The sequence below is a fragment of the Physeter macrocephalus genome, chromosome 10, assembly GCF_002837175.3.
Source record: "Physeter macrocephalus isolate SW-GA chromosome 10, ASM283717v5, whole genome shotgun sequence".
Classification (NCBI taxonomy): domain Eukaryota; kingdom Metazoa; phylum Chordata; class Mammalia; order Artiodactyla; family Physeteridae; genus Physeter; species Physeter macrocephalus.
Genome location: NC_041223.1, coordinates 80,649,961 through 80,672,789, shown reverse-complemented (window position 1 = coordinate 80,672,789; position 22,829 = coordinate 80,649,961). Strand labels below are relative to the sequence as shown.

The 22,829-nt window shown below is 38.0% G+C and overlaps 1 protein-coding gene across 1 annotated transcript in view; it reads right to left on the bottom strand.

Annotated features, from left to right (window-relative positions):
- COL19A1 (collagen type XIX alpha 1 chain) overlaps positions 1–19,957 on the bottom strand; it is a 342,743-nt gene extending 322,786 nt beyond the window's left edge. The window contains exons 1-3 of the mRNA XM_028494726.1: positions 19,867–19,957; positions 7,878–7,952; positions 6,927–7,026 (exon numbers count right to left, since the gene is read on the bottom strand). Coding sequence (XP_028350527.1) covers positions 6,927–7,026; positions 7,878–7,952; positions 19,867–19,957 — 266 coding nt within the window. The remainder of the gene's footprint in view (positions 1–6,926; positions 7,027–7,877; positions 7,953–19,866) is intronic.
- Between the last annotated feature and the right edge of the window lie 2,872 nt (positions 19,958–22,829).

Here is a 22,829-nt window from a genome sequence, read left to right as displayed (position 1 = left end):
CCGTGTCCCCTGCATCGGCAGGCGGACTCTCAACCACTGCGCCACCAGGGAAGCCCTTCCTATCTGATTCTGTGTCTGAGAATGCGGATTAGACTATCCAATGCTATTTTATGAAACATGGAGTCCTGTCAATCCACAAGAAAATCTGTAGAGTTGTTATAAAGCTATTCTTAAGCACTAGTATAACGAAACATCATATATTACTACAGTTGATGCTCTGGTTAATTCATAAATTTAAGGTCATGCTTCAATTTAGGTTTACAACCATTATAAAAGCAGCACATTTGCCACCACTGAAGGTTAATAGCTAATTAATCCTCATAGCATTTTTATGGGGCAAATAAGATTAAAGATGACTGAAGTATGTGGTTCCATGCTTTCTTTCTTTTGTATATTCTGGAAACCTGCAGTGCACATTCCACAGATGCATACATATAACCCGCACCCAAGCAAAACCTCTGTTGTCTCTTATAAGATTTGATTCATAGGATAAAAAGACAAGCGAAGAGAGAAAAAAATGTAATATATAATCCAATGGCAGAAGTAGATTAATTAATGCCTGTCAAGCTGGCCTGAGTAATTACCAAAATAGGACGCCTTAATTTTATTGCTTTATGATGACATCTGCATTATTATGACTCCTAAGTAGTAGACTTAACTGCTACTTCACTTCTCTCAAGGTAAATGGCATCAGGACATTTTAAGATAAGATAATTTACATGTAATTAGCCGTAATAAAAAAGAGATCTGCTGTATAACATTGCACTTATAGTCAGCAATGATGTATTATTCACTTAAACATTTGTTAAGATGGTAGATAGGTTGAGTGATGTTTCCAAAATAAAATAAAACAAAATAACATAGATATGAATGTTGTAGAATCTATATACATAAGATCAATTACTGATACTTTTTACTTCTCCCTCCAAAATACTGAATTACATGAAATCTGAAGGAGGAAAATCACAACTTGCTTAAAATTGTTGATAATATTAAATGTTTCCAAAACTGTTAAATGTCACTGCTGAACTGATAATATTTCATATTATGTTACATTTTAGAAGTATTGGAGGAAGTCATTGAGAGGATTTGCCCACCAGTTGACCTGTGAGCTGGACCCGGGCAACCAGAGGTTCCAAACCTCCTCCCCTGTCCTTGGGATGTACTTTTTGCCCACCATTCCACGGTAGGAGTTGTTTCAAGGATGCAACCTTGAGAGAGTAATGTGTAGCTGAGACCATCTGGACAGTGTACATGACTGACCCCCATTAAGGCCTCTACATAAACTTCTATGATCGCGGTGGGTGGGTGCAGAGATTTACTGCTCTTGCCGTGCCCAAGACAAGCCTTGTATGTACATTCCCTTGCTCAGTAAACCTGCCACCTACCAATCTCGGGGGGCTCTGTCTCTTTCTTCGGTCTCTCCTTGCCCTCTGTGTACAGGGGCCAATTTCAGGTTTCACCAGGGGAACTCCCGTGGTTATGAACAAACAAGTAGCCATTTCAACCTAAAGCAATTTATTATTGGAACATATTAACATCTCTTAATTTTCGAGAAAAATATAAAAGAGGCTCTTGTGATAGAGAAGTAAATATTTCTGTGCATTCTTAAAACTGTATAATACTCTTAAAATTCTTTTCTATCTAATATATAAAATTTGGCTAAATTGAATAAAAAAGAATGAAATGATGCCATTTGCAGCAACATGGATGGACCTCGAGATTATCATACTAAGTGAAGTCAGAAATAGAAAGAAAAATAAAATATGATATCAATTATATGTGGAAGCAAAAATAAGACACACAGAAATAGAAAGACAAATACCATATGATATCACTTATATGTGGAATCTAAAATATGACACAAATGAACATATCTACAAAACAGAAACAGACTCACAGGCATAAAGAATAGGCTTGTGGTTGCCAAGGAGGAGGGGGTGAGGGAGGGATGGGTTGGGAGTTTGGGATGAGCAGATGCAAACTATTATATGTAGAATGGATAAACAACAAGGTCCTACTGTAGAGCACAGGGAACTATATTCAACACCCTGTGATAAACCATAATGGAAAAAGATATGAAAAAGAATGTACATATGTAAAATTGAATCACTGCTGTACAGCAGAAGTTAACACAACATTGTAAATCAACTATACTTCAGTAAAATAAATGTTAAAAAATAAAATGAAACTTGGCTAAATTGTATGATTTTAAAATTTTAGGGCTTCCCTGGTGGTGCAGTGGTTAAGAATCTGCCTGCCAATGCAGGGGACATGGGTTCGAGCCCTGGTCTGGGAAGATCCCACGTGCCACGGAGCAACTAAGCCTGTGCGCCACAACTACTGAGCCTGCGCTCTAGAGCCTGCAAGCCACAACTACTGAAGCCCACGTGCCACAACTACTGAGCCCACGTGCTCAGAAAGTGTAGCTTTTATGAGAGGAGCTGTGGGCTTTGAGTCTTGCAGCCTATGCTCGAATGATAGGAGGGACACAGCTCAGTTTCTTCTTGGGTCAAGGCAAGAGCAAAGTGTAGCTTTCCCTTGCACTGTGTATCTCTCCAGCTGGCTTCAGGAAGGCAAGATGAGACCCACACTTTTCCACCAGTGGAATCCCAGAGCTTAATAAAGTGCTCAGTCCATAGTAAGCTCAGTAAATGTTGAATAGAAGGGTGAGCTCTGGACTAGACTGAATTCATTTCAGTGACTTATTGAATGCTACCTCTTATTCACCCTAAGCGGAACAGAAAATTCCGGGAACCCAGAAAATACTTATATAGTAAGCCACAAATTTTATTTGTAATTGTTACAAGTTTTCAGTTAAAAACACAAAATTTAATAACAAAATGTTTAAGTATAATATCCAATGCTACTAAAGAAATTGGGTAATATGCAGAAGAGGTGGATAAAACAATGTTGGAGCATAATTAGAAGTATATTATCAAGATCTCTAAAAATGAACTTGTAATTCTACTTTGAAAAAATCAATCTTATGAATTTTTTTGGCTCAACAAATGTTTACTGAATGAACGGGCACGTGAAAAATAAACAAAGGAGGTGATGAGTAAGTGGTGAGTCTTAACTGGCCTCTCTAGCCAGAAAAAGAGAGGGAACAACTTTCCTGTATGTTGTAGTGTTATTTATAATAATAAAAAGCTGAAGGTAGTGTGAAGGTCCATGTAGAAAAGACATACCCACGGGGTGAATCATTCAACAGGAGCAAAGACCAGGGCTGAGGATGCTGTGATACACACAACAGCTTTCCCCATATTTTGGAATATTTCCAAGGGAACTGTTAAGGTCCAGAGAACTTTAAAATCTCCTAAAAAACACTATGCATCTTCTAAATATTTAGAAGGACTGCTGAGGATTATTATGTATTACAAAACACAAATGAAAAGGGCTTCTACCAGCTCTTTTCTTCCATGTAAAGCCATGAAGCTAAAGAGCTCTTTGCTTCCAGAAAGCAACCACCAATTTAATGAAAGGGACAGAGAGACGACTCCTCTTCACTGGAGATTTATTTGTTTGTAACAAAAGCAAAGAGAGCCATATCTATCAGCTATGCCACTGTTTCTAGCTACACTATCCAAGCTCATAAAATCTTAGTAATCTGTGTTGATTATTTTTTCACACAGTCTCATTTCCCCCCATTCTTGGGAACTGCTTCAGCTGCAAAAGCCACCAGGTCACAGGTGTCATCCTAAATCAGAGAGGCTACAGACTAGACTACAGACTACAGCCCTCCCTTCCCCCCCTCTTTTCGCGAATGGGCCATAGCACTCCAATCTGCTGAACTCAACAGGGCCTCAGAAGCCTTCTCAACACAGTATTCCAGATAGACATAGAACCTGAGAGATAAGGCTCTTTACCATCCTTGAATTCAATAATAAATCAGGAATTCACTTTTCTGTGACATTTTAAATTTATTTATTCAACTACTAACACATTTTTATTTAAAAACATGTTTATATACAAGCAACCAATGAAACATAAGAATTATGTTATACCAAGAAAATAAGGTGCTCCATACCATATGCATGTTCTGTGTATGTTTTCTCTCAAAACTTCACCATTTTGCCCTGATAATTGCCAAAAGACAATTTAAAGATAATCAGAGTGTGATCATCTGGGATATTGCTCTCAATCTGTAGAGAAACAATTATTTCTTTCACATAACGAGAGATACTTGTAGATACAAGAAGCTGAGAAAATTTCCTCTAAAGAGATGCTAGAAAATTCTAGAAAGCTGGGTAGCATGCCACCCAGAATCTTTTCAAGCACCCCAAATACTTACCATTTGCTATCCTAAGGAATACTAAAGAATGGACATGAAAAGAAAAGAAAACTAAACATAGAAACCTTGTCAGATGTTCCCTGAGCCTGTGCCACCTTTTTGGGTACAACAGTGTTTATTGGAAGGACCCTTGCAAGAGCTGCCTTTGGGTCCTCACATTAAGCCAGGCTCAAGGCACTAAGTCTGCCCAGTGGGTACCTGACCAACAACTCGTGAGATCTCACCCCTCGTAAACCTCACCTGGAAGATGCCAGAACAATAAAAACAAGCTCAGGCACAGAAAAAGTCCCAATTTCCATATAAACTAGCATCTGCCTTTTCCCATGCTGATTCTGCAAGATGGCTCATTTACAAATATATAAATAGCTGCAACTTTACTCCAGTCTCATTGAAAAATCAGAACGGCATCATGTGAGAGAAGCATCCTAGCATCCTTGGCTCATGGAGCGAAATGTAAGTGGAGCTGGGCCAAGCTACTTGACACTCGCTAGTCAGCTTAACCAGATGCCCTCCAGTTTCCTGCAGTGGAGGGACCGGGTTCTGCTGGCAGAGCCTGAGACTTCATGCACGTCAATTGCCAGCAGTTTCACCGTGATTTAGAGCCAGAGGTTGGAAAATAAATTTCAAGTAGTACCTAATATTTATTATCACACATATTCAAAAGAGAATGGCAATGTCTAAACGTGGCAGGAAGTTTTCCAATGTAGCTACTTAAAATTCGCTACGTCTTCTTATACACAGGCTCAATGAATTTTCAAAGATTGTCTCTCCAGTACTCTGGCCACCTGGCCAGACTTAGAGGGGTTTAAATCATCAGGAAAAGGGCGAGAGAGAAAATGCATTTTAATTTTTGGAAGGGAATTTACTGCCTTGCTTAAATTCATTAATTAAAGTTATCTACTGGTAGTTAAGAAACATCTAAACCAATATATATGAAATATAGATGAGATACATATTGACTTTTCTTTGCTGCATATGAATACCCAAATAGGAAGCTGTCAAGCCCTGAGGGTTTAATGCCTGCATGTGAAGCCACCTTCACGCTTAAGGCGCCCACAATAGCATAGGTCTGTACAGTGACATCTGCTGAAGTTCTCCACCAGACAAATCGCCCATTACCTCCCCTGGTATCAAATTACCCTCTTCCTTAGCCCTCTGATTTCTTACCAATTAATGAGCAGTTTACTTTTAAGGAACCATATCATTAAACTAAAAGTATCTAAAGTATCACAAAATAGGAAGTTTAAAAGAAACTTTGCTCAGGGAGTTAGAAACTTGGTTCATACTGTGCAACTGAGGATAGGCAACGAGGTAATTAATGCTATTTCCCTTTGAGAATTTCAATGCTGAGATTCTCAACAACCCTGTCTGGTAACTTAAATATTAGAATACCCATCAGGAAGTGAAAACATCCATGTATGTTTTCACACAAAAACATCTGTGTTGCATATTAAACCAAACAGAATTTGATGCTTTATTCATTGCAGTGTATTCACACCCTGGAATGTTCATCTTGGACTCAAAGGCTGAATATCAGGACCATATATGCTATATTTGCCTTCCTGATGGCTCAAGCTTTCTGAATTACTATTGATCCAGCCTCCAATTACATATAGCCCACCATATGGGGAATTATTATTGCCTTGTATAATTGATGACAAATTGTCAGTATTTAAATGGCAAGTCATTCCTTTTAATCTCATATTTATCAGAAGAAAAAGTATAGTAAAGATAACAAACCAACAATTAAAAAAAAACCTTCAGTAAATTCATTTTGAAATGAAATGAGTAACAAGACCAAAAAAAAAGCTTTTCTTTACTATATACTCTATACAATATATAAAATGAATATACAGTAAGGGCTAAGTTCTTTTATTTTAATTTACCATGGAGCTTATCTATATGCATGAAGCATGTGGAAATAAAATATAATAAATATCACTCTTTTGTCTCTAAGTCTACATTGTGTCTTATGTTTAAAATTCACATTTTAAAATCTAATTTTGGTTATGTCTATTTAAGCATAAATAATATTTCTTCAAAAACAAATTCACTTACTATTCTCTAAAGATTATGCCGCTATCTATACATGTAAAATTACGCTATAGAACAAGATCAGTTTGTAAAGATTACTAAAAACCACAAATAATCAAACAACACATTTACCACAGCATTCAAGTGATTGTGTTACTGTCGACAAGACTTTTTATTTTTAAACAAATTATTTGGAATCTCTTTAGAAAGTAGTTTATGTTGCATTATTAAAATGTAAAGAAAGGGCTTCCCTGGTAGTGCAGTGGTTAAAAATCCACCTGCCAATGCAGGGGACATGGGTTTGATCCCTGGCCCAGGAAGATCTCATGTGCCGCAGAGCAACTAAGCCCGTGTGCCACAACTACTGAGCCCGCGAGCCACAACTACTGAAGCCCGCGCACCTAGAGCCCATTCTCTGCAACAAGAGAAGCCACCGCAGTGAGAAGCCTGCGCACCACAACAAAGAGTAGCCCCCGCTCGCCGCAACTAGAGAAAGCCCGCGCGCAGCAACGAAGGCCCAACACAGCCAAAAATAAATTAATTAAATAAAAATAAATAATATTTTTTAAAAGTAAAGAAAAATTATTATTTTACTTACATGGTGTCTCTAATAAGAAGTGAACTTCCCAATTTTATACAAGTTTTATCACCTTCACAAAACACACGTCTCAGAGAAAAGCGCTCTCCTAGGTCAAAACCTGTGAAATGTGACAAATGATTTAATCCAGCAGTTTTATTAAATTTAGTAAATTCACAGAGATACCGACTTTAAAATAGGATTTTTTGTAGTCCTTATCTGTAGACTGACTTATTTCAAATTAAATCTGCTCTTTATGGGATCAGCAAAATTTCTTGATTTATTTTTCCTCTGTTTAGGATATAGGAGGATGAAATATATGTCCAAAGATTCAAGTATTAATTTTCTTTGACCTAGGAATTATTCTAAATAAGTAATCAGAGTAGTTTATTGTAGCAGCTCTGATAGCTAAAGACAGAAAATTAGTTAAGTAAAAAATACTGCAGCCATTCAATTGAAATCTAAGCAGCCTTTTAAAAGAAATGGTGCTTTAGAAAAATATATGTTGATGTGGGGAAATGCTCGGATTTCAAATGCAGTATATGTATTGTGATTACGTGTGCATATGTGGGTGGGGGAAGGGTGGAGAGAGAAAATGGAGGATGAAAGGAAAAAAGAGAACGAGAAAGATAAGAATGTTACAAAAAGGGAATCATGACTGTATTTGGGTAGTGAGATCTTCTTTCTCATACATTTTCTTCTCTTTTTTTCAAATTTTCTACAATGGATACAACTTTTAAAATTTTAAATAACTTTTGTTCTCCGAGAGGTTGAGTTGTTGGTTGTCCTAGGTTAAATGATGTAGAATTCTGTGCTCAGAGATTTTTGTACATCATTTGACTTCTTTGCTTTTAATTTTTTAGTATTGCTGTTATCTTAAATTACAATGTGAAGGAGTCACCTACAATACACTACGTGTTTGGTGATAATTTTACACAAAAATGTTTCTTTGTGAAGAACTGTAATGCTTACCTGAAACTTCAACTTTATCTCTGTAGTCTGGTGTAAACTGGTGTCCCTCTTTCCTCAGTATAGGACATTGTTTCTCTATTTAAAAAAAAAAGATACTGAGAATTTTCACTACATTGTCTATCATTTTTTTCAAAAAAATTTGAATCATACAATACAATCAGAAATGTAAGATAAAATGGAAAGAAATTAAACCGCTTTATTAAATTTTTTAAAATAAGGATAAGAGTATTACCCACCTCACAGTGTGTTCGTGAGGAATACATGTGGTTATGTATGTGAAGTCCCTGGTACACAGGAAATGCTTGTCAGTGTTAGCTACTGTTTGCTCTAATGTTCTAGTTGTTGCTCTATACTTGACATTAGGAAATTAGCTAGCTTTAATATCGTTAAATTTTCATAATCAAAGTATATTCTAATGTTAGAAGAAGTGACCTACTACTATTTTCACACACCTTGGATTCAGGTTTAGGTATTAGTGATATTAAACTTTAGAGCAGGAGGAGACTGCACTGGACTAAATGTATCCCTCCCTAAATTCATATGCTGAGGTCTTAACCCCAGTGTGGTGCTATCTGGAGATGGGGCTTTTGGGAGGTAATCAGGTTTGGGTGAGGCCATAGGGGTGGAGCCCTGGTGATGGGATGGATGTCCTTACAAGAGGGTGGAGGGAACAGGAGCTCTTTCTCTCTCTCTCTGCCTTGTGAGGAAACCAGGAAGAGGGTTCGCATCAGAACTTGGTCAGGCTGGCAGCCTGATCTCAGACTTCTTAGCCTCCAGAACTGTGTGACATAAACGTTTGTAGTTTAAGCCTCCAAGCCTATGGTATTCTTGTTAGAGCAGCCTGAACTAAGTTTTTAAAACAAAACTAAAAAGCAAAAGCAAAGACCTCTGCCATACCAAAGTGTCCTATAATGAAAAATAAATGAGATAAAAATCATTGAGAAAGTATTAATTATATGCTAAGGCAATTAACGATGTTCAAAGAAACAAAAGAAAAAGTTTGCCTCCACTTACAGTGAATTTACATATTCACTGCACCACGACACAGTAATATAGTAATGTACATACATACACTAATTTCTTATTATCTGGGGTTTGTTTAAATTTAATTCAGGCTAGATTCTAGGAAATTAATAGCCAATCCAGACAAAATTGCAGCTAGTTTTTATAATATGCCAACTGTACAATTGGACAGTTCTTAAGCTAAATTGATGAACTATTTTGGCATCATGCAATCACAACCTTAATTTTCTAAAATGTCTAAAATTCATGTTTGGGTATAATGACCTCAAAGTTTTTATGACAGAGAGGAGATAAACTGCTGAAAACCAAACTGATCTCCTGCTCTATGGGAAGTGGAAGCTATCAGTTCTCCTGGTCAACTGCTCAGCTTCTCAGCCCTTCATTTAACAAATGTGTCAGAGTTCAAGGGTGGTGACAGGGCATCAGCTTAATATATTTAACCAGAAGAATAAATCGGATTATAAATACTGCTACCACTTAGATTTAAAAGCTGCAATCCACACAATTAAAATATATAGCACTGAATATTTCAGAGATTACTTAGTTACTTTGAAAATTCCTGTCTCAGAAATCTTAACATGACTGCAGGTCCTAAATAATAATAAAATTGGGTCTTTTGTAAACACTACCCATTTTTTGAGAAAATTGAAATCATACCCATTTTTTATCTGAGTTCATCATCATCTTTATAAAAACCAAGCATCTCATCAAGTTCTCTGCACTGAAAACTAGAGAATGTTGCAGAGAGAAATTAAAGTCCTAAATGACTGAGTGGATTAACCAAGTATTTAGACTGGAAGACTTGGTATTGTTAAGATGTCAATTCTCAATTTTATATCTAGATGTAGTGCAATAACAATTAAAACCCCAACAGGTTGTGTGTGTGTGTGTGTCTGTGTCTGTGTCCGTGAAAACTGACAAGCTGATTCTCAAATTTAAGGTGAACTCCAAAAAATCTAGAACAGCTAAGGCAAAACTGAAGAAGAACGAGCCTGAGAACATGTACTATTGGACACCAGGGACTTTTATAACGCGATTTTGGTGCACATATAAATAGATTAATTGGACAGAGAGTCCAAACACAGGCCTGTGCACATGTGGTCTCCTTATTTACCACAAAAGGGCCACTGCAATTCGATGGGAAAAGGATGGTCTTTTCAGTCAGTGATTCTGGATCAACTGAATGTCCATGTAGAAAAACACTGGACTGAAACCCTTACCTCAAACCATGCACAGAAATTAATTAGAGATGATCTTAGACCTAAACATGAAAGGTAAAACAATAACGAACTACAGAAAAACATAAAATCTTCATGAACTGAGGGTAGCAAATATTTCTTGATAGGGACACAGAAAACATGAAAGGTTGATAAACTGGACTTCATTAAAATCTTATTTTAAATCACAAGACAGCATTAAAAGAGTGAAAAGGCTAGCCACAGACTATTACAATACGTATATCCAATAAAGCATCATACCCAGAACATACAAAGAATTCTCACAAATCAATGAGGAAAAGATTGAAAACCCTATTTTGAAAATGTGCCAAAAAAACTAAGCACTTCACAAAAGAGAATATCCAAAATGCCAACCCGCATATGAAATAGCGCTTAACATCATTCGTGATCAGGGAAATGCAAAGTAAAACCACAATGATATACCACTAAATGGCTAAAAATTAAAGAACTGACAGCATCAAATACTGATGAGGATGTGGAGCAAAAGGAAGACTCCTCTACGTTGCTCGTGGGAGTGAAAATCAGTACCACCACTTTAGAAAATTGTTTGGCAGCATTTCCTAAAGCTAAATATTCATGAACTCTATGACCTGGAAATTCAATGACCCAAGAGAAATGAGTACAAAAATGGTGTCATGGCTGTTTTAGAAGAGAATATTCCTTGCAGTATAACTCATAATAATCTAAAGCTAGAAACAACCCAAATGTCCATTGACAAGAGGATAAATGAACAAATTGTGGTAAATACAATTAAAAAGTATAGAAAAAAGAATGAACTACTACTACATGCAATGACCTGGATGAATCTCAGAGATACAATGTTAAGTGGAAAAAAATACCATTCCCCAAAGAACACAAACTGCAGAACTCCATTTATATGAAGTTCAAGAGATTGCATGACTGATCTATGTCAGAGTACTGATTAGCTTAGTGGGGTGTCAACTGGGAGTAGTTACAGGAAAGCCTTCTGGGGTTATGTAAAGTTCTATATTTGGATCTGTGTGGCAGTTTCACAGATGTGTAAATACATATGCAAAAATTCATAACGCTGTGCACCTAAGATTTGTGGACCTCGGTGTGTGTCATACAAAACAGCATGTCTGTGAGAAAACACTTTAAGCTAAAAATAATTTTTGCAAAACAAAACACCAAAATTCTGATCAGATTTTTACAATGACTTTGAATAACTATATGACTGTAGAAAATGAGGTTAACTTTAAATTCTTCACAACATATATAGGGAAACCCCAATAGATGATTGGCAAAGCAAATATCCAGACTGCAGAAGGAACTTCCTACTGTGACACTTCGGTAATGAGTGGAAGCTATGTTAGCTTATTGCCAAGTTGGAAACAGTATATATCTTATTTAAATTCTTCTGAGGATCTAATGAATATATGATGATGTCAAAGTAATAAACCTGTCACTTTGAAGTGAAGAAAATTGAACATTTCCAGCAATATTTGTGAAAGTATTTCTTCATTAAAGTCTTTAGTTTATGAAAATCAAATACAGCTTTATATCTCTAGAATATGTGCTGTTATGAAAAGCTGAACAAAACAAATGAAAACTAAATATTAATTTAAGTGAAGTAAGTCAGACAAAGACAAATATCATGATATCACTTTATATGCGGACTCTAAAAAAATGATACAAATGAACTTATTTACAAAACAGAAATAGACTCACAGACATAGAAAATGAACTTATGGTTACCAACGTGGAAATGGAGGGAGGGATAAATTAGAAGTTTGGGATTAACATATACACACTAGTATATATATATAATAGGTAAACAGCAAGGACCTACTATATAGCACAGGGAGCTATACTCAATATCTTGTAATAAGCTATAATGGAAAAGAATCTGAAAAAGAATATATATATATTCAATTTTAACTCAATTTTATTCAACTTCTTTAAAGTTTAAAAAAACAACTAAATGTTAATTCTTTGGGGGAAGACTCAAGGCACAATAAGCTGAATGCATGAGTCTCATGGTCCATTGCATAAAAATGGCAACACAGTAGAAGTGGCTATTAAAAGTTGGATATGTTAATTTCTTTAAGCATTGACACTTGCATTTTAATAGAAAGAAAAGCATACTTTTTGTGTAAATGTGCGTGTTATCTTGAAGAACTACTGATAAGACCCAAATATCCAAGCATCCTGTCAGGTAGTCAGGAGAATCCCGGCAGCAGTGTCATTTCAAAGGCTCTTGGGAACCTTTCAAAAATAATTACTAGGACTTCCCTGGTGGCGCAGTGGTTGCGCGTCCGCCTGCCGATACAGGGGAACCGGGTTCGCGCCCCGGTCTGGGAGGATCCCACGTGCCGCGGAGCGGCTGGGCGCGTGAGCCTGCGCGTCCGGAGCCTGCGCGTCCGGAGCCTGTGTTCCGCAACGGGAGAGGCCACAACAGAGGGAGGCCCGCATACCACAAAAAAAAAATTTAAAAAAAAAGTAATTACTAAAATTCCACCACAAAAGATGAACTATTTAGAGGCCCTTAATCAACAGAGCTTTTGAAACATAAATGCAGAAGTTTTTGACAAATTCATGCTAAGATGCTGTCAGTGATTTTCAGACCCACTTTCCTCCTGACTTAGCTTGAAGGATCTGGGCAGCTTATAGGGTTGGAAAGATATTGAAAGGGGGTAAAGGAACCAGAAAAGAAGACAACTAGGTCAGATTTGGGGAAGATTCTCTGGATTTTATCTAGATTATCTACAAAAAATTACATACATTTTACAAATGTGTGTAATTACATACATTTTACGCTTCTCTCCCTCTAAAAATTAGAAACCTGAGAACCTAAGAACAAATCATTCAAGAGAACTTAGGTGATTTTCCCCCAGATCACATAGTAACTCAATGGCAAAGCTGAAATAAAACTCGTTTCCCATAGTCCAGCTTTTCTCTCGATACTGAACACTCTTCTCAAAAATATGTTCTAAACAAAATAATAGAGTACCTATGATACTCTCCTCATTCTTTAGTGGAAATATACTTTGTCCCCAATCTCAGCCTGAAACACATGCTTAAAAAAAATCACTTGGGGGGCTTCCCTGGTGGCGCAGTTGAGAGTCCGCCTGCCGATGCAGGGGACACGGGTTCGTGCCCCGGTCCGGGAGGATCCCACATGCCGCGGCGCGGCTAGGCCCGTGAGCCATGGCCGCTGAGCCTGCGCGTCCGGAGCCTGTGCTCCGCAACGGGAGAGGCCACGGCAGTGAGAGGCCCGCGTACCGCAAAAAAAAAAAAAAAAAAAAAAAAAATCACACGTTCCCTTCATCTCTAAACCCTTATGCTTGTTTTCAACTGCTGACTGGGCCTCCTATTATATTGCTAAGCATCCTAGTCTGGAGATTAGATCACATGGCTTTTAAAACATATTTTTCCTATCATTGTTCTCATCTTTCTATACCCACTCATATATAAAAGTCTTCAGTTGAATCACGGAAGTCATGTTCAATTCCTTCTTTCTCCTCTCAAATAGCTAAAAAGCCCAGAACAGTTAAATCCATTTTTTTAACTTTCCATTTTTTCCCTGCTGATTGAATACCTAAAAGATGTGTGTATTTTGCTGATGCCCATACAGAAAATGGACCAGTCACTCTCTGTGGCCCCAGAGGCTGCTGGCCTTAGGAAAACCCAGGAGTGAAGTCATTCCTTGCACACCACAAAGACAAAGGGAAAAGTCAAAATTAGAGGCATCCTGAAAAATAAATGTATACATGTTCTATTACACCTCTACAATTTGTAGAGGGTTCATAGCATTACTTAAGCTATTAATATACCACTTTACTGATTACAAAGAAAGGAAATATATCATTTGTCTAGTGGATATATAATTTATATTTTCACTTTGCTAAGTGTACACGTTTCCACGCATTTGTACTTAAATGCATCATGAATAACTCAGTATTACGATATTAAACTACCTGTGAATTAAGGCTTGTTGAGAGGTCTTTAGGGAAGATATGTGACTGAAAGATATAAATTCAGAAGCCTAGCCATTGGTAGTCCTAGAGGGCAAGATTTTAGTATCTCCCAAGAGGTCTCACAGGGCAGTGTCTACTGCTCTGGTGAATTTTACCAGAGTCCAAGGTCTAGCCTTTGAGCTTGCAGGCTCAGAAATCAGGTGCTGACAACACGTAGGGCACAGATGCATTTCCGAGGAGCATGTGCCCCCTCTCCTCCTCCTCCTCCTCACTCACTGGACTCCAGTCTCCTGCTCTTTCTCGTTTCTCCTACACGCTGAGCATGCCCCTGCCTCAGGGCCTTGGCATGCGCTGCTTTCCAGGTGATCACGTGCTTCACTCTCTCACTACCTTCCTGTCTCTGCTTAACTGCCCCCCATGAGGTCAGCCTTCCCTGACCACCCTCTACATCATGAAACAGCCTCTCCTCCCCTCATACCATGTAGGATTGCCAAATACAGCAAATAAAAACACAGGTGCCCAATGAAATTTGAATGTCAGATAAAGAACAAAAATATTTTTAGTATACGTATTTCTGATGCAATATATGGAGCACACTTATACTAAAATGTTTTCATTATTTGTCCCACTTCAAACTTAACTGGGCGGCCGGTATTTCATCTGGCAACCTCACCAACATGGTCATACTCTTGGAGGCCAGATAGGGTGGTAACTTAAAGAGGTGACACTGAAGATGGACAAGGGGGAAGGAACTGAGATACAAGAATGAACAGGATGGGGACTTCCCTGGTGGCGCAGTGGTTAAGAATCCGCCTGCCAATGCAGGGGACATGGGTTCGGACTCTGGTCCGGGAAGATCCCACGTGCCACAGAGCAACTAAGCCCATGCACCACAACTACTGAGCCTGTGCTCTACAGCCCATGAGCCACAACTACAGAGCCCATGCGCCACAACTACTGAAGTCCGCGCGCCTAGAGCCCGTGCTCCACAACAAGAGAAGCCACCACAATGAGAAGTCCACGCACCGCCATGAAGAGTAGCCCCCGCTCGCTGCAACTAGAGAAAGCCCGTGCCCAGTAACAAAGACCCAAGGCAGCCATGAGCCACAATTACAGAGCCCATGCGCCACAACTACTGAAGTCCGCGCGCCTAGAGCCCGTGCTCCACAACAAGAGAAGCCACCACAATGAGAAGTCCACGCACCGCCATGAAGAGTAGCCCCCGCTCGCTGCAACTAGAGAAAGCCCGTGCCCAGTAACAAAGACCCAAGGCAGCCAAAAAAAAATAAATTTAATAAATTTAAAAAAATTTTCTTGTAAAAAAAAAATAATCAACAGGACGTGATAATAGACTGAACGTAGAGAAGAGGGGGAGCTGCCTTGCTCAGCTGGGTAAGTTTACTGGTGAGTTTACTGAAATGAATCACGCTAGAGGAAGAAAAGATTTGACGAGGAGTGAATTCAGCTGCGGTGGAAAAGAGACTGAGTTAGAAATGTCAAGTTCAAGGTGCCATTAGGAAATACGGGCATGGAATGCAAAAGAGGGGTGGGCTGTGAGGTAAATTTGGGAGTGATTGACATACAAACCATACTTAAAGCCACAGGGATGGATGGCATTACACAGGAGGTAAGGCCAGAAGGGAAGAAGGGCAACAGCTATCTCCTGAGAAATTTCAATATTTCTCTCTCTTGTCCGTTTCACCTACTTTATTTTTTCTATTTCTTCATATCCTCTGGAGTCCACATAACATATTATGGAATTATTATTACCTGTAAAAATCACAGTTAAATCTGCCCAGTTTCACAGGCATTCTATTTATCACTCTTTTTTTTATCAAGGTATATTTGATGTACAATATTATATGTTTCAGGTGTACAACATAGTGATTCAAAAATTTTAAAGGTTATACTACATTTATAGTTATTATAAAATATTGGCTGTATTCCCTGTATTGTACTGTATATCCTTGTGGTTTATTTTATACATAATAATTTGTATCTCTTAATCCCCTACCCCTATCCTGCCCCTCCCCTTCCCTCTCCCCACTGGTAACCACTAGTTTGTTCTCTACATCTGTGAGTCTGTTTCTTTTTTGTTATACTCACTAGTTCATTTTATCATTTAGTTCCACATATAAGCGATAACCTACAGTATTTTTCTCTCTCTGACTTTTTTCACTAAGCATAACTCCCTCCAAGTCTGTCCATGTTGCTGCAAATGGCAAAATTTCGTTCTTTTTTATGGCTGAGTAATATTCCATTGTATATATACTACATCTTCTTTGTCCATTCATCTGTTGATGGACACTTAGGTTGCTTCCGTATCTTGGCTATTGTAAATAGTGCTGCTGTGAACACTGGGGTGCATGTATCTTTTCAGATTAGTGTTTTTGTTTCTTTTGGGATATATATCCAGGAGTGGGATTGCTGGGTCATGCAGTAGTTCTTTTTTTAGTTTTTTTTTTTTTTTTTTTTTTTTTTTTGTGGTACGCGGGCCTCTCACTGTTGTGGCCTCTCCCGTTGCGGAGCACAGGCTCCGGACGCGCAGGCTCAGCGGCCATGGCTCACGGGCCCAGCCGCTCCGCGGCACGTGGGATCCTCCCGGACCGGGGCACGAACCCGCGTCCCCTGCATCGGCAGGCGGACTCTCAACCACTGCGCCACCAGGGAAGCCCTGAAGTTTTACCATAAGTGAAAGGGATGGAATTCTATTATCTCTTTATTGAGTCTGGCTTTTTTTAATGCTCTTTCTTACCTTATTTTCTGTTTTTATTACTTTTGATGATAACTCAGTACTTTTGCCTTAGAACAGATTAAGGGAAATGCAGGAGAAAGAGGAACCATTATGAGACATAAGCTTCTATCATAGAGAAAAGTTTTAAGAAAGTAATTAAAGTAAGTTTTGAGATGATCTCTGTGATGTATATTTATTAATGCAACTCTCTTCCCCACCCTCTTTTGACAACTAAGCTGAAACGGCCACATTCAAATTGTTTATCTGCAGTGTGAAAATATGCAAACATGCCTTATGTCATAATCTCAACATAATAGTAAAACTGATGAAAGAATATGGAAGAGCTAATTCTGAATAGCTTCAAGATTTTAATATTAAAGGTTTTATCGAATCCCTCCATATTATTCTTGAATTCCATCCCAGCTGGGCCAATATTCATCCTTCGTATATTCAAGTTTAACAGCGGATTGTTAACAACTTCACAGACTCCAGAGCTGAAACCCTAGCCTCTCCCTCAGATTTGTTATCTTTTATTTTTAGGCTGTAATCACTTCCCTCCGGTAAATGGTTAGTGACCACAGGCGCAGGTCTGCACATGAGGAAGCTAAAAAGGGAACTTTGTGCTGTGAATCAGACACACAAGACATGAGAAGAGCCCCTGTCAGGCCAGGCCCGAAATGTTATACTCTTCAATAATTCTTATGACAGGGCTGTGCTGACATTTTCAATGAAAGCTAAACGATACTTGCAGTCAAGCAATTTCCATGGCACGTTTAGTGTGGGCTGTTTCACAAGCATCTCCTACCAAATGCCCCGATAAAAAACAACTCTTCTTTTTTTTTTCTTTAGGAATTTCCCTTGGTGCTCCAGGTGACGTGAATCTTACTAGAGTTCCAATTAATTTGGAATTCACACTCTTAGGAAAATGTTTCAGAAAGATTAATTTGGGAGGGTAAATTGGGCCAGAATATATGCATTTCAGTCTTCCCACATACAATATAACCTGATTAAAGAATTGAGATAGCCAAGCTACAAGAGCAAAACATTCAGGGGAATCCCAAGATGGAGAAGTTTCAGTTACGCAAGATGATCAGTAGTGTTCGCAAGATCTATAGCGAACAGTACTGTATTATACACCTAGAAATTTGTTACCAGAGAGGAGCTCATGCTAAGTGCTCTTACCCCTCCCAAAAAAGTTATTAAAGTCTAAATAAATAAATAAATGCAACCTGGTAGTGTAAGGTGCAAGACAACCAGCTAAGAAAAAAATAATAATAATAAAAGAAATAGTTAATCATCCCAAAGGTGAGTGTTCCTCTGTTTTCCACAAACATACGGCATTAGATTCACCTGGGGAGCTGGTTAAAGATGTACATTACTGAATCCCACCCTAGGCTGTCCCGCATCATAGGAATCTCTGGGAGTGGGACTCCAGAATCAGTACCCCAGACGATTCTTGCTCACACTAAAATTGGAAAACCATTTACGCAGATCCTTCAAATCATTATCATCAGGAACATTTATTTATTACACACTAGCATGTGCCTAGAAACTGATTCATTCTCCTTTGGAACCAAAAAAGTCCTATCCCCTCTGATTAAGTAGCAAATTGCATTTCCTGCTATGTCTCTTAAAAGGAAGAGATGTAAAAAAGATTCAGAAGAGGGACTTCCCTGGGGGTCCAGTGGGTAAGACTCTGCGCTCCCAATACAGGGGGCCTGGGGCTCGATCCCTGGTCAGGGAACTAGATCCCTCATGCATGCTGCAACGAAGAAGTCTGCATGCCACAACTAAGAGCCCGCATGCTGCAACTAAGAACTGGCGTAGCCAAAATAAATAAATGTATATTTTTTTTAATTCAGAAGAGTAGCAACATTATCAGAATAAACTCCCTGCCCTATGGACTTCTTTTTGCCATGAGTCATGCCCGATTTTTCTGAAAAAAGAGTTTCCCCCCAAAAAAGTATGATAGCCACAGGATGTCATTTGTACAGTGTTAGAATATTCAAACTTTCATGTAGATTATTTTATGAAATGTACCTCCTGCCAAATTAGTAAAAAATCATAGACTTACAAAACACTCTGAGAGACTCAGATGTGTTATATCTTTATAAGAGACTTTTTATTTTATGAGTGCTTCAAACTCATAAGTCTCTACTAGGGTATGTTTATACCTGTTTAGCAAAAATTCTGAAAGAAACATTCAAAATAATAAGCACAATAAGACTCATAGTCTCAGGACACATCATCACATGTGACCATGGTCAGAGTATATCATATGTGATCCTTTGCATAGAAGGTGAGTTGAAGTTTCTCTTTGCTCAGCAAATGGCTTTTCAATGTGTCTAGTTCAACTTTGTAATGCAAAGTACATCGAGGTCAGTAACTTACGCATACTCAGTGTTCAAGAAAAGCCTTCCAAATTAGCCACCGGATCATTTTTAAAAATCAGAGGTGGAAGTGAATGCTTCAAACTGCCTTCAAGTCCTTTGGAAATATTTATGAGGTTGATAACTGAACAGTTGCAAATAAATATTATCTATTTAGTTCAAAAAGTACTCTCACGGCTGTTAATCTTTTGTTTGCCTCATCTGAGATACTACAAAATTGATATATAATTAAACTACATTTGCTTTTCTATTTCTTATTCTGTTTTTCACTTTTCCGTAGTTAACATTAGCTATGTCCTTGGTTAATCCTAACTGGGGATGGGTTTCCGTACTTACAATTTGAATAACTTGAAAAACTTCATTTAAAGGGGAAAGGGAAAAATAGACACACATAGAGATGTACATACATATTTATATTTGTAAATATCAGTGAGAGAAAGAAAAGGCTATTTAGACTAATATAATACACATATAAAAAATGTAATTTTAGACATTCTCAATGTGCAATGTGAAGGTCAATGGGGAAAACAATAAATTATTATCTATTTTGTGCTAGTAGATTTAAATCTATGGCCTCTTCAACCCTAATAAGATTTCTTTTAATAATTTTTTAAAGTAAAGACTATAAATAACATTTGGAGACTGGACAAGAGGTGGCCTGGATACCTGGCTTGTCCCTGCTCACCACGGAAGCGGAAGCAGGAAGCAGGAGCATCGCTGCCCAGAACCAAAGCTTCCAAGAGCCAGCGGGTCTCATGGCGCCTCAAAACCATGGGATCCAGTGGCCACAGACCTGCAACAGAACAAAATATCTGAATTGAGCTTATTGCATACAGTTCCCTTCATCATTATCTCCAGAAAATCCTCGTCACCAAAGAGAACACAACAGATTTTTACAATATATATAATTATATAATTGGATATCTGATTATACATGCAATTAGACATTATATATTAATATATACCTTATTATGCATGAAAGCCCCTGAAAATATTTTCAGATTAGTTCCTAATTATCAATGTCCATACAGCCTCATATAACTTAAATTTCTCTTCTTCTAAATTTTTTTAAAGCCACGCTACTTACGATGATTTGTATATATCTTTTTTGTGTGTGTGTGTGGTATGCGGGCCTCCCTCTGCTGTGGCCTCTCCCGTCGCGGAGGACAGGCTCCGGACGCGCAGGCTCAGCGGCCATGGCTCACGGGCCCAGCCGCCCCGCGGCATGTGGGATCCTCCCAGACCGGGGCGCGAACCCGGTTCCCCTACATCGGCAGGCGGACGCGCAACCGCTGCGCCACCAGGGAAGCCCTATATCTTTATTTTTAATCCTGGTAAAATACGCATTAACAAAGTTTACCATCTTAACCATTTTTAAGTGTACAGTTCAGTGGCATTCAGTATCTTCACGCTGTATAATCACCACCACCGCCCGTCACTTTTCATCCTGCAAAACTGAAACTCTGTATCTATTAAACAGTAACTCCCCAGTTCTCCCACCCCAGCCCCTGGCAACCACCATTCTGTTTTCTGTCTCTACAAATTTGACTGCTCTAGGTCACATGCACGTGGAATCACGCTGTATTTATCCTCTTGTGACTTTATTCACCTGGCATAATGTCCTCGAGGTTCAACCATCTTGTAGCATGTGTCAGTATTTTCTTTCTTTTTAAGACTGAATAACATCCCACTGTACATACATACCACATTTTGTTCATCCATTCCTCCTCCATTGATGGACACTGGGTGCTCCCATCTTTTGGCTATTGTGAACAATGATGCTATGAACATGAATGTACAAAAATCCATTCAAGTCCCTGCTTTCAATGCTTTCCAGAAATGGAATTGCTGGGTCATATGCTAATTCTACTTTTAATTTTCTGAGGAACCGCCATACTGTTTTCCATAGCAGCTGCAACATTTTACATTCCCACCAACAATGCACCATGGTTCCAATTTCTCCAATCCTTGTCAAGATACTTTATTCTGATTTTTGGTTTTGTTTCTTTTTTTGTTGTTGTTTTTTTAACAGCAGCCATCCTAATGGGTGTAAGATGGTATCTCATTGTGGTTTTGATTTTTATTTCCCTAAGGATTAGTGATGTTGAGCATCTTTTATTAACTATTTGTATATCTTCTTTGGACAAATGTTATCAAAATCCTTTGCCCATTTTTTTTTTTTGGCCTCACGGCATGTGGGATCTTAGCTCCCTGACCAGGGATCGAACCTGTGCCCCCTGCATTGGCAGCATGGAGTCTTAACCATTGGACCACCAGAGAAGTCCCCTTTTTTTGCCCATTTTTTTAAGCTGGTTGTTTGTTTTGTTTTTGTTGCACTGTAGGAATTCTTTATATATTTTGGATATTAACCCCTTATCAGACATAATGATTTGCAAACATTTTTTTTCATGTTGTGAGTTGTTTTTTCACTCTGTTAATTGTGTCCTTTGCTACACAGAAGTTTTTTATTTTTATGTAGTTTAATTTATCTTTTTTTCTTTTGTTGCCCATTCTTTTGGTCATATAAAATGATTTGTATTTTTTAAATAGAATTATATTATTCACAATTCTATTTTCTCTTCTGAATATTAGTGTTACATATTTTGGCTTAACTTATATCATTACATTTTCTATAAACCTAACTATGTTTGTTACTGGATTGAATAGTCACTGCTACTGGAGTGATTACTGCACACGTGAAAAGTAATCTTTCCTTCTAGTTAAAGAAAAAACCGGATACGTGCAATGCCTACCTCATCTGAGCCTACCATTGGCATCATTTTTAACTTTAGTTTGTTACCTCCCATAATTATTTGTCTTTCTGAATGTAGATTACTACTTTGCAGGTATTACAATAAAAGATTTATTAAAAAGAATCCCTGTAATGAAAAACTTAAACATTACTTAAATTTATTTTTTATATTGAAGTAACTAACATGGAAACAAACTGCAAGTAAAAATATAATGGCCCTCTCCGTGTATTTAACAATTGTAGTATTATTAGACTAGCTATTGTAAGAGTATTAAATATACAAGTAATACTATATTATTTTTTGCCATAATTCAAAGTCAAATATGAAAGAATGCATCACACCAAAGCCTTCAACAGACACTGTTTAGAAAAAACTAAAACCACCATCTTTGATATTCTGTATGTGCCAAATACCCTAAGATCAGCATTTTTTAATTAATTCAAGATTTAGATATTTCTGGATGAACAGCTAGAAGCAGAAATTGCAATATTAAAACCACATGTGTGGTTCTAAAAATCAAACAGCTGGTTTTATGCCTTATTTCTTTTGAACTCTCTCATCCAACTACGGCCGTAATCCTCATATGACTTTGGAAACTTATCCTAGCTATTATTTCAAGGCCTTTGGTAACTGTTAAAGTAATTAATTCTATTTCAAATAAATGAACTCACAAATAGGGATCTAACTTTCAAAGAGATCCTTGATTGTTTGCATCTTTAACCAAACTGGTTTTTATGAGTTGATAAGTTAGCAGTACAGCACAGTGGTTAAAACTTCATGCCGAGGTTCCACCACTTATGAATGAGTTACATGATTTCACCAAGACTTCATTTATTCATCTGAAAACTGGGAATAATACTAGCAATAAATTGTTTA